This window comes from Nicotiana tomentosiformis, chromosome 11 (genome assembly GCF_000390325.3).
Source record: "Nicotiana tomentosiformis chromosome 11, ASM39032v3, whole genome shotgun sequence".
NCBI classification, from domain to species: Eukaryota; Viridiplantae; Streptophyta; class Magnoliopsida; order Solanales; family Solanaceae; genus Nicotiana; species Nicotiana tomentosiformis.
The window spans coordinates 102,031,438-102,043,603 of NC_090822.1; the positions used below are offsets into that span (position 1 = coordinate 102,031,438).

A 12,166-nucleotide genomic window follows, 5' to 3' on the forward strand; every position below is an offset into this window, starting at 1 on the left:
TTCTGTCGGTGCCAACGCCGGTGTTCGGCTTGTCGATGCGTTGGCAGTCACCATAGGAACAGCTTGATTTTCGCTTTCAGTCGTCATTTTTTCTATAAAAGAATGACACAAACAAACGTTTAATAAATATTTTCAAAATAGAGTAAAAATCACGTAGATTTTAATGTCCAACAAACCGCCACGAAGGCTTTACTCTCCAAAACGGGAGTACACAAAATCACAAAGGTTTTAGTTTGCAGAATAATAAGAATAACACAAATATAGAAATAAATATTAAATTCCTTAAGATTGTTATTCCCGCAAATATTGTTGTATTTGTAAATAATAATTCTGTAAAATATAAGTTAACATAATGAAACAGTAATTAATTCGAGCCCACTGAATTCACAGTGTTTCCTTAATAAATTTAATCCCCTCCTAGTACCCAAGGTAATGGATTATTTCCTCCCAGGATAGAACGAATCACACACTGGTATAGCGGTACTTCAAACCTAAGTATTTCAACGAACACAAAGTTCGGTAGCAAATCACACTTACAATTGCTTTGTTTGAAGTTAAAACAATGCAGAATGAAGGAGTAGATACTCAGAAAATCGTATGGAAATGCTGAGAGGAAGGAGTGCAATGTATAGCCAATTTGTTGAGCGAATTGTGTGTTGTGTGTTGAGTGTTGAGTATTGAGTGTCTTTCTTCAACATCTACTGCACATATATATAGCAGCCAGTGTTGAAGAAGACCAAACGTCCACCCTCCATGGTGGAGCAAGCATTAGCTTGTTTGTGGAGCAAGCACATTCATGTTTGTGGAGCAAGCACATTCATGGTGGGAAAAGCATTAGGCAGCTGCCAAATGGTCAATACACGGATTGGAAAATATCCGTTACAAATGCGGATAATCTTACGTTAATATTTACTATTAACAAATAAATTTGGTCCAAAAAATTAATCAATCAATCGATCATTTGACCAAATCCAAATCCAAATCCAAATCCAAATCCAAATCCGAATCCGAATCCGTAGCCGAGCCGAGCGAGCGACGACGACGACGGCGCGAGGCTTGCTTTCTTCTTAACTCTTTAAGAGCTACAAGAAGAGCAATTATATATATACCCACCAAAAATGTCTTCCTCTTCCAATATGGGACAATGTCTCATTGTCAAGAGGGGAAAACTTAAAATTTTACTCAAAATTTCATTTTTCCTCCATTTCCCATTCACCCTCATTTTAAGACTATTTCATCTTAAAAACAAAACCTCAACAATCCCCCACATGAATGGGGAATGACTATATCACGGAAGTATGCATGGAAAAACTGTGTGATTTACAAGCAAGGATTAATCGCATCTGGATAAGTAGGTTTCCCTTTGAACTTTCCGTAGTAAACTTATGTCGGATATACTCGGTCAATCGGTAGATTTGATATCTTTGAACCGTCGATCTTTGGTGTATACCTAGACAACCATAAGTCATACAATCAACCCTTAACTGTCTTTGGTTCTCATTGTTGTGTTCGTTTCAGCCATGAACACCGCCTGGTTTCATAAGTGCGTAGAGAACTGGCCTTACAAAGTTCTCCTTGAAGCGGCTAACACTTCACACTTACATAGGTGATTCCTAAACGTGTCATCCTGTAGATACACTATTTGATATACCCCGTATCAAATTTAGAAATCATTAAAAAGCCTTAATGCTTTATCCTTGGTACTGAACATTGTCTCATCACGAGAACGGACTAAAATTTTATTTGACAATGTTGAACCGTCATTAATGACTTTGTTTGATCTCCTTGAACCTAGATCTTGGGATCTTCAGTCTTCTAGGTAGAGTTACCGCCATAATGACTTGTTCTCGGCCATAGCCCCATTCCCCTTGATGATTTCTCAACTACCTCTCTAGTTAGGCCTTTTGTAAGTGGATCCAACACATTATCACTTGACTTTACATAGTCAATCGTGATAATTCCTCTAGAGAGTAATTGCCTAACGGTTTTATGTCTTCGTCATATATGACGAGATTTACCGTTATACATAACGCTCCCAGCCCTTCCAATTGCTGCTTGACTATCACAATGTATGCATATTGGTGCCAACGGTTTGGGCCAAAATGGAATGTCTTCCAAGAAATTCCGGAGCCATTCAGCTTCTTCACCGGCTTTATCTAAGGCTATGAATTCAGCCTCCATTGTAGAGCGGGAAATACATGTTTGTTTGGACGACTTCCAAGATACCGCTCCTCCAGTGTTTCAGCGAACACAAAGTTCGGTAGCAAATCACACTTACAATTGCTTTGTTTGAAGTTAAAACAATGCAGAATGAAGGAGTAGATACTCATAAAATCGTATGGAAATGCTGAGAGGAAGGAGTGCAATGTATAGCCAATTTGTTGAGCGAATTGTGTGTTGTGTGTTGATTGTTGAGTGTCTTTCTTCAACATCTGCTGCACGTATATATAGCAGTCAGTGTTAAAGAAGACCAAACGTCCACCCTCCATGGTGGAGCAAGCATTAGCTTGTTTGTGCAGCAAGCACATTCATGTTTGTGGAGCAAGCACATTCATGGTGGGAAGAGCATTAGGCGGCTGCCAAATGGTCAATACACGGATTGGAAAATATCCGCTACAAATGCGGATAATCTTACGTTAATATTTACTATTAACAAATAAATTTGGTCCAAAAAATTAATCAATCAATCGATCATTTGACCAAATCCAAATCTAAATCCGAATCCGAAGCCGAAGCCGAAGCCGAGCCGAGCGAGCGACGACGACGACGGCGCGAGGCTTGCTTTCTTCTTAACTCTTTAAGAGCTACAAGAAGAGCAATTATATATATACCCATCAAAAATGTCTTCCTCTTCCAATATGGGACAATGTCTCATTGTCAAGAGGGAAAAACTTAAAATTTTACTCAAAATTTTATTTTTCCTCCATTTTCCATTCACTCTCATTTTAAGACTATTTCATCTTAAAAACAAAACCTCAATAATCCCCCACATGAATGGGGAATGACTATATCACGAAAGTATGCATGGAAAAATTGTGTGATTTACAAGCAAGGATTAATCGCATCTGGATAAGTAGGTTTCCCTTTGAACTTTCTGTAGTAAACTTATGTCGGATATACTCGGTCAATCGGTAGATTTGATATCTTTGAACCGTCGATCTTTGGTGTATACCTAGACAACCATAAGTCATACAATTAACCCTTAACCGTCTTTGATTTTTATTGTTGTGTTCGTTTCAGCCATGAATACCGCCTAGTTTCATAAGTGCGTAGAGAACTGGCCTTACAAAGTTCTCCTTGAAGCGGCTAACACTTCACACTTACATAGGTGATTCCTAAACGTGTCATCCTGTAGATACACTATTTGATATACCCCGTATCAAATTTAGAAATCATTAAAAAGCCTTAATGCTTTATCCTTGGTACTGAACATTGTCTCATCACGAGAACAGACTAAAATTTTATTTGACAATGTTGAACCGTCATTAATGACTTTGTTTGATCTCCTTGAACCTAGATCTTGGGATCTCCAGTCTTCTAGGTAGAGTTACCGCCACAATGACTTGTTCTCGGCCATAGCCCCATTCCCCTTGATGATTTCTCAACTACCTCTCTAGTTAGGCCTTTTGTAAGTGGATCCGACACATTATCACTTGACTTTACATAGTCAATCGTGATAATTCCTCTAGAGAGTAATTGCTTAACGGTTTTATGTCTTCGTCGTATATGACGAGATTTACCGTTATACATAATGCTCCCAGCCCTTCCAATTGCTGCTTGACTATCACAATGTATGCATATTGGTGCCAACGGTTTGGGCCAAAATGGAATGTCTTCCAAGAAATTCCGGAGCCATTCAGCTTCTTCATCGGCTTTATCTAAGGCTATTAATTCAGCCTCCATTGTAGAGCGGGAAATACATGTTTGTTTGGACGACTTCGAAGATATCGCTCCTCCAGTGTTTCAGAGAACACAAAGTTCGGTAGCAAATCACACTTACAATTGCTTTGTTTGAAGTTAAAACAATGTAGAATGAAGGAGTAGATACTCATAAAATCGTATGGAAATGCTGAGATGAAGGAGTGCAATGTATAGCCAATTTGTTGAGCGAATTGTGTGTTGTGCGTTGAGTGTTGAGTGTCTTTCTTCAACATCTGATGCACATATATATAGCAGCCAGTGTTGAAGAATACCAAACGTCCACCCTCCATGGTGGAGCAAGCATTAGCTTGTTTGTGGAGCAAGCACATTCATGTTTGTGGAGCAAGCACATTCATGGTAGAAAGAGCGTTAGGCGGCTGCCAAATGGTCAATACACGAATTGGAAAATATCCGTTACAAATGCGGATAATCTTACGTTAATATTTACTATTAACAAATAAATTTGGTCCATAAAATTAATCAATCAATCGATCATTTGACCAAATCCAAATCCAAATCCAAATCCGAAGCCGAAGCCGAAGCCGAGCGAGCGACGACGACGAATGCGAAGGCGAAGCCGAAGCCAAAGTTGAAGCCGTAGCCGTAGCCGTAGCCGAAGCTGAAGCCGAGCCGAAGTCGTAGCCGAAGCCGAGCGAGCGACGACGGCGCGAGGCTTGCTTTCTTCTTAACTCTTTAAGAGCTACAAGAAGAGCAATTATATATATACCCACCAAAAATGTCTTCCTCTTCCAATATGGGACAATGTCTCATTGTCAAGAGGGAAGGGGAAAACTTAAAATTTTACTCAAAATTTTATTTTTCCTCCATTTCCCATTCACCCTCATTTTAAGACATTTCCCATTCACCCTCATTTTAAGACTATTTCATCTTAAAAACAAAACCTCAACAATAACTAAGTTGGGATTCAAGAATAAAGTCTATAGAAGATTAAATATTCAAAAGTATAAATAAAAAACATACGAAAAGAAACATATTCAATACATTATAGTTTGCTATTCATAATCGCTACAATACCATGTGTCTTGCTAGTGAACATGCTGAAAATAATTTAGTTTCAATAAGAGTATCATAATAGGTTTGGGAATTAGGATTTTGAGTTTAATTACTTGCTGGCTTGTAACTGTTTCATAATTCCAAGGCCCAAGAAAAAATTCAATGCTTTATTATTTTTAAACTTAATATATAAATATATTATTCGCATTGTAAATTTATTCGGTACGGTTCGATATTTTTCGGTTTATTTTCATAAAATAAAAAACCTACCCTAATTATCGGTACGGTTATAGATTTACATAAAAATCTACGATTTTATTAAAGAAAACCCAAAATTCGATTCGGTACGATTCGGTCGATTTAATCGGTCTTAAAATATCCGTTGACACTGTGCTTCTACATCTTACACCTGCATATTAGGATATTTTCTAGTTAGTTGGAGTTTTGGTGTCTTTTGGTTGAGATCAGTTGACTGCTTTTGAGTCAGACTGGGTTTGTATTTGTATTTTAATAAGCCTCAAAAAGTTCACCGAGTAGAATATTTTGCTTGTTCTATCTGTCAACAGTAGCGTTTGTAGTCCAACGGTTAGGATAATTGCCTTCCAAGCAATAGACCCGGGTTCGACTCCCGGCAGACGCATCCAATGTAGTTTCTTCAGGAATTGAATATTTTTATTTCTGAAATGGTGATGTGTTGAAGGTCAAATGGGACTATAAAGGGAATAGAAACTGAGAACAATCAAAACTAAGGAAAAAGAGTTTTGAACGAAAAGGTGAAAAACTAGGAAAGGTTTTTGTATCTTTTTTTTCTTTTAAAAAAGGGGGAGAAGTGAGAAGAAAACATCTGAAAACGGAAAATGATTCCCAGTGTCATCCTTTACCTTTTCACCTTACCTGGTCTCTTAGTGTAATAGAAAAAATTAAATAAAGAGAGAAAAATATTTTTATAAACGATAAATGGGCATTTATTAAAAACATGGGAATAAAAATGATTAAGTTGGAAGTTGTGGTAGAGCTCTAACGTAACAATATAATTTTCAACATCCATTTGAATCCCCTCTTAACCTGAGGTCTTTTAAACATATGGAAAATAGATAAAAGTAGGAAATTTTAAAAATCCGAAGAATGAACAGAAAAAGACTGTAAAATAGAATGGTGGCTGTGGGGTTCGAACCCACGCGCACTTATGTGCAGAAGATCTTAAGTCTTCCCCCTTAACCACTCGGGCAAACCACCGCTTTGTATTCCCAAGCACATTCCAATAATATAAATAGAAATTGTTATATTCGAACTATCTAGAAGCCTCTTTAGTCTTCCATATAATTACTCTTAATTTCTTCCACTTCATTCATATTTTCCTCTACAATCAGAAAGGGATTTCCGATAATCGCAAATTCGCAATGGCAGAGCACTTGGCTTCGATCTTCGGCACTGAAAAAGACAGAGTGAATTGCCCATTCTACTTCAAAATCGGAGCTTGTAGACATGGCGATCGCTGTTCGAGGCTTCACACTAAACCCAGTATTAGCCCTACCATTCTCCTCTCTAACATGTACCAAAGACCTGACAGTATTACCCCTGGCGTCGATCCTCAAGGCCATCCCATTGATCCTCACAAAATCCAGCAACACTTTGAGGTATACATCAAATAGTCGTGATTCTACATGTGTTATAGGATGATTGCTTCTTTTATGTGGCCTTTTAGTGAACATAGTAGTTAAGGAGTTTAAGTTTAAAAATTATTTAATTTATTAGTTAATTACAGGTAAATCTCTTTATAAGCATTAGTTGGTAATCTGGTAAAATTGGTGGAGTAACTAATTTGCTATCACAGCAGGTAAAATTCGCTGATAGTGTAAAAGAATTTTTACATTGTTAGTATATATAACTTTAATCCATGTTATGTTCTTGGAGAATACTTTGGGGAGAGGTGACTAATTGGTAATTTGGAATAAGATTTATGATGGTATGCATTGACGGTGTAAAAGTTGTATCTAATTTATTAGGTAAATTTAGGTAAAAATGGTACTAACTTCTTATTTAAATTCACTCATAATGTAAAAGAATCTTTATATTGTCTGTGTATGTAACTTTAATCCATAGTTCGCAAATAGCTTTGTGGTTCATGTTCTTGGAGAATATTTTGACGAGAGGTGACGAATCGAAAATTTGGAATATGATATTATGATGGTACTGTTGCAGGATTTTTATGAAGACTTGTTTGAAGAACTGAACAAGTATGGAGAGATTGAGAGCTTGAATGTTTGTGACAATCTGGCTGATCACATGGTAAGATTTCTGTGTTATTTGCTGGATCTATCCATTGATCGGGGCTGGTGATTTGTATAATTATGTCATGATGTCTTCTGTGCAGGTTGGTAATGTTTATGTTCAGTTTAGAGAGGAAGAGCAGGCTGGAAATGCACTGAAGAATCTTACTGGAAGATTCTATGCTGGTAAGTTTTCTACTCCACACTAACCACCATTTCAGTGTTAAAAAGTTTTGAATAGAGGAGAAAAGAATTCAAAATGGCCAAAGGGCATGTCAAGTATGGATTAGTGTTATCAGTACCCGCGGTGAAGCTACAACCAACCTGTATTGAACACCCTTCTTTTGAAATCTACACTGTGTAATAGGTCAAATTCTGTTGTATTATCAATATACACTTAAATGTTGAGCACCCTTGACACAACTTTAGACTTTTAGCACTGCGGCAATGGGTGTTCAAGACAACCTTGAGGTTGCTGGCTCCAAATTTGCACACTATAACATAATATTTAGCTTCATTGGCCTCTTTATGCACCTCAAAAGGATCAGCAACCTCAAGGTTTTCGGCTTGTCACCAGTAGTTCATATTATGATTATTTCCTTATGCTTCCTTTGGTAACAAACTCTGCAGGAAGGCCCATCATTGTTGATTTCTCTCCTGTGACTGATTTTCGTGAAGCCACCTGTAGACAGTACGAGGAAAATGTTTGCAACCGCGGTGGATATTGCAACTTTATGCACCTCAAAAGGATCAGCAGGTTACTGCCACTTATGTAAAATGAAAAATAGAACTCTTTTAACTTTAAACTCGGTAGTCCTAGAAATTTAGTTGTGGCTGACCTGTCTTTTATGCTGACTATTTAGGGAATTGAGACAACAGTTGTTTGGAAGGTATAGGAGAAGGCATAGCCGTAGCAGAAGCCGAAGTCCTTATAGGCATCGCAGCTATGATGAGCGCTCTCGCAGGAGTCATAGTAGAAAGTATGATGATAAGGACCATTATTATGAGAGTCGTAGCAGGAGGAACAGAAGTACAAGCCCTGATCGTAGGAGGGGTAGGAGCAGGAGTCCTGGTGGCAGGAGAGACAGAAGTCCAATTAGGGATGGCAGTGAAGAAAGGCGTGCACGAATAGAGCAGTGGAACCGGGAAAAAGAACTGGCTAACAGGGGTAATGAAGACAGTAGTAACAAAAATGAAAACAACGAGAATGGATATGTCCAAAACCCAGATCAGTACTACAATCAGCAATGACTACAAAGTGCATATGGATACTAATGAAAATAGTGTGCAGTGGTTTGTGTCCTTATCCCTTATGATTGATGCTTTTGATTTGTCCTAAAATATTTTCTATTGAGAAAAGCCACCTGCCATAGCTTACTGCCCATTTTCCACTTGCAGGTGGTGCAGGTTTTCGATTCTTTGATAACCAATTTGAATTTCTTTAAATCCTTTTTATGGTGTTTTGGCTATTGACACACATTTTCTGTGCATTTCATTGTTTACTATCGCATCGACTCTTGAAACCATCCTTCTAATTCCTGTTTCCAGACTCTTGTCTTTCTTAGCCGTACTTTTTCTTCTGTTGACAGAACTTCTTTCTGAAATCCCTTTTTATTTCTAGTCCTGTGATGATCTACTGTCATCTTTGTATGCCTTCTGAGATCATTTTCCCCGCTTTTTAACTTGACAAGTATTGTTTGTCTCAACACTATGCTTCCTGAGTTATTTTATTTGTACGTAGAAGTTTGTTTGTGAAGTCTTAGGTTTATTTGAACTTCAAGGGAATTTTTTTAAATTGAAATAGTGGTTTGAAGTTTGAACATATTTTGTAGTGAAAATTTTCAGACTTCCTTTCGATCCCCAGGCTTTAACTTTCACAAACTTCTTTTCCAAAAAACAACAACAGGAACATAACTTCAACTACCAAAAATCCAAATGGGCCCTAAATGCTTGTCTCATTTTTTTATTTTTTTATTTTTTTATTTTGAACTTTGGTCTGAGTACAGAAAAAAATATTTCTAAGGTTTTAACATTATAGGGCGTAAACACATCTCTTTGACATTTTATTGTTATGAACCGAAATTCCTCAACATTTCCCTATGATAGCTTGTTCAAATTCCACAAACTATTGTTTTATTGTTTGAGTGAAAATAATACTGATGCATGTAGTTTTGTTTTGTTTCTTGGTTCATATTTCAGAACATATTTGTGTAATATCTCTCTGACAAAGTAGGAATTAAATTTTAAAATTAGGTGATGGAGGGCCAGAAATCTAAGGTGCTGCGATATTTTTTCTTGTCCTGATATACTGGAACTTCGGAGCACAATGTCTGAAAAACTTGTCAAACTGGTGGAAAAATCTATTTTCTGAATTTCCTACCACTTCTACTTGTGCCGTTTCTACCTTGATTTGATCTTTTGAAGCAGATAACTATCATCACAGGAATGCTCATTCATTAATTTCCAAAATACTTTTTCCTTTTAATGTTTTTATAACATCGTTGTCCGTCATATAAAATTGTCCCTTATTGTTAAGTGGGATTAGATTATGTAAGAAAATGACGAAATTCTCTTTGTTTTATCAAACATTCCAGTTTAATACCATTTCTTGGCCATAGATTTGTCTATCTAGGTTGTTCAGCTCAAATGTTTTTTTCCCTCACCCCTAGGTTTAGATTGCCTTGCAGATGACTACATGCATCATTTATACTTGTATATTTTGGAAATGCATTTCGATTGTTTGTGCAGACAGGTTTATATGACCAGAGCTCATCCAGGCTAGTAGTTTTCAAACTGTTCTTTGGTTTTGAATTTATTAATTGATATTGGTCTTACAGTTATTGAGTTTTGCAGGTCCAGGTTTCCCTGCATGTAAGGACCAAGACTTTGATTTTAATTACAGCTTACCATGAAATGTGTACAGGTGCTGGAGCCAAGTCAGAGGATTTATCTCGGCAGTTTCGGTTTGACAGGCATTTGCAGGGAACGATGACTGCGCCCTCGTCTGCTGCTCGAAACAGTGATGTTGAAATTCTTGTTTTTTTTTTTTAGGGTAATGCAGTTTCGGAATAGGGTACTGCGGGTTCTTCATTCTCTGGACTTGTGTTTGCTAGTATTATGTATGGTGACCAATTTGTACGAGACTACTTTAGGTTCCGGATGCCTAGTTTGTAACTTTTCTGGAAGAGAATCTTGATGTTATCTAGGCATTTCACCGTTTACTTGTTGATCTTGATTGGCAGCAGGCACTGTGCCTGGGTGATTCCTGCTCTAATTGCTTTTAGGAATCAGTATTGAAAGATGTGTTCAGTTTAACTAAGCTAAATCACTTTGGAGGTCGGAGCAGAATATATAGAGAATATCAGAACTTGGTTGATTGGGTGTTAATTGGCGTCTGAAAGAGTAGTAGCAGAAGTTGAAAGGAAAATTTGCTTTTAAAAGATAGTATTCACTCTGTTCCAATTCAGATGAGGTATTTTTCTTTTTAGTTTATTTCAAAATAAATGATACATTTTTAAATTTGAAAATAATTCAACTTAAAACTCGTCGTTATATTCATTTTACCTTTAATGAAAAGTTTTTATAACCACACAAATGTTATGGCCTCACAAAGCTTTTACCTCTTTAACCTTTTAAGACCACAGGTTTCAAAAGTCTCTTTCTTTTTAAACTTCGTCCTGAGTTAAACTACCTCATCTAAGTTGAAACGGAGGGAGTAATAATTATGATATTTCGCCAGTTGGCTTTATGTTTGCAATCGTTTAATAGTACAATTATCCATTTGTTCTAAATAATTTTTTTTCTTGTGGCGTGGTCATCTGAAGTTTCCTGAGCAATAACTTAAATGGCAAGCTTGTATTGCGATAACATTTGATCTTTTCTGAGTGCTAATTGGACATATCTTCTTTTGCGTACCCCTTGCTTCTTGTCATTACATGAATTATGTTTGAGGTAAGTTTAAATAGGAAGCAGATGACCAAATACTGATGTCTCAAATTTCAAGGGAGCAAAGCGGACTTAAAACTACTATAGGATGTGAACAAAAGCTATTGGGTTTAGTTGAACCAGTAACCAACACTCCGGATCCGGCCCTGCAAGGGAGTCGACATAGTGGGCAGCTTTTGATAAAATTGTGGTGCAGAAACAACAAAGAACATAATTCGCATCCCCAAGAGACATATCAGTATTTGGTCATCTGCTATTTTAAGTTAAAACACTTCCTAATATTTTTTGTTTTTTGGAAAAAAATAATTGACGTTAAGTAATTCCTTAAACGTGTGTAATAGAATAAGCATTACTTTTAACACAAATTAGTTTTATCCTGAGGTAGTTCCAACAACTACTAAGAGATATCGGTCGGAACTCTCTGTATGTGTAATGTATAAATGTTTGTCTCCGTCATCTTCCAGTAGCCAATTGAAAGGCTCTTTTACTCTTTCTCTCTTGGCTGAATTTGATGATTTAAGGTTTTTCTTGATATGGCTTTGCTCAGTAAGTCAATTTGCTATTTCTAAAAGTTAACTGTACATGTCGATTTAAGAGAATTTAATACTCCTTCAGTTTCAATTTATGTGAACCCGCATATATTTTGTGTGGCTATAAATTATTGCATAAAGGTTTGTTTCCAAATAGTGAAAAAGATCATTCTTTTTTACACGAATTAAAAAAGAAATAGATTCACATAAATTGATAGGGAGAGACTAATATGGTACTAGAAGACAATTTATGATATAAATAAATACTATATGAAGTTATATGCTTTGTACCAACTAGTCATAATTATTACTCCTATAGTTTTTCACTCATCTATTTGTTTATATAAATTAAAATAGAGATGAATAATCATAAACCAAGGTTAAAGTTGATCAAACCAACCAAATGTCTACACTATTTTGACCGAAGCGCGTGAATATTCTCATGAACAAAAGAATCAAGAATTCTAAAGAGACTTTTCAAAATAC

General features: G+C 36.6%; 1 protein-coding gene and 2 non-coding genes across 5 annotated transcripts; 2 read left to right on the forward strand and 1 right to left on the reverse strand.

Moving 5' to 3' along the window:
- The first annotated feature begins 5,503 nt into the window (after positions 1-5,503).
- Positions 5,504-5,575, forward strand: TRNAG-UCC (transfer RNA glycine (anticodon UCC)). Its single transcript has one exon. It is a non-coding gene; the product is annotated as a tRNA-Gly (tRNA).
- Positions 5,576-6,088: 513 nt separating this feature from the next.
- TRNAL-UAA (transfer RNA leucine (anticodon UAA)) lies at positions 6,089-6,171 on the reverse strand. The gene has a single exon. It is a non-coding gene; the product is annotated as a tRNA-Leu (tRNA).
- Positions 6,172-6,279: 108 nt separating this feature from the next.
- On the forward strand, positions 6,280-10,426 carry LOC104109231 (splicing factor U2af small subunit B-like). 3 transcript variants are annotated; one of them, XM_009618459.4, is made up of 6 exons: positions 6,280-6,572; positions 7,138-7,224; positions 7,310-7,391; positions 7,836-7,962; positions 8,069-8,498; positions 8,604-10,426. In XM_009618459.4, exons 1-5 carry the CDS (start codon positions 6,336-6,338, stop codon positions 8,454-8,456), a joined length of 921 nt encoding a protein of 306 aa, XP_009616754.1. In that variant the 5' UTR covers positions 6,280-6,335; the 3' UTR covers positions 8,457-8,498; positions 8,604-10,426. The 3 variants fall into 3 exon arrangements, with proteins under 3 accessions (XP_009616754.1, XP_009616755.1, XP_009616753.1); XM_009618460.4 differs by having other exon boundaries at positions 10,129-10,426; XM_009618458.4 differs by having other exon boundaries at positions 8,069-10,426.
- The last annotated feature ends 1,740 nt before the right edge of the window (positions 10,427-12,166 follow it).

Coding starts and splice junctions, on each gene's coding strand:
- LOC104109231 (XM_009618458.4), top strand. CDS start 6,336: ATGGCAGAGCACTTGGCTTCGATCTTCGGCACTGAAAAAGACAGAGTG. Junction 6,573..7,137: donor AAATCCAGCAACACTTTGAG/GTATACATCAAA, acceptor GTACTGTTGCAG/GATTTTTATGAAGACTTGTT. Junction 7,225..7,309: donor ACAATCTGGCTGATCACATG/GTAAGATTTCTG, acceptor TCTTCTGTGCAG/GTTGGTAATGTTTATGTTCA.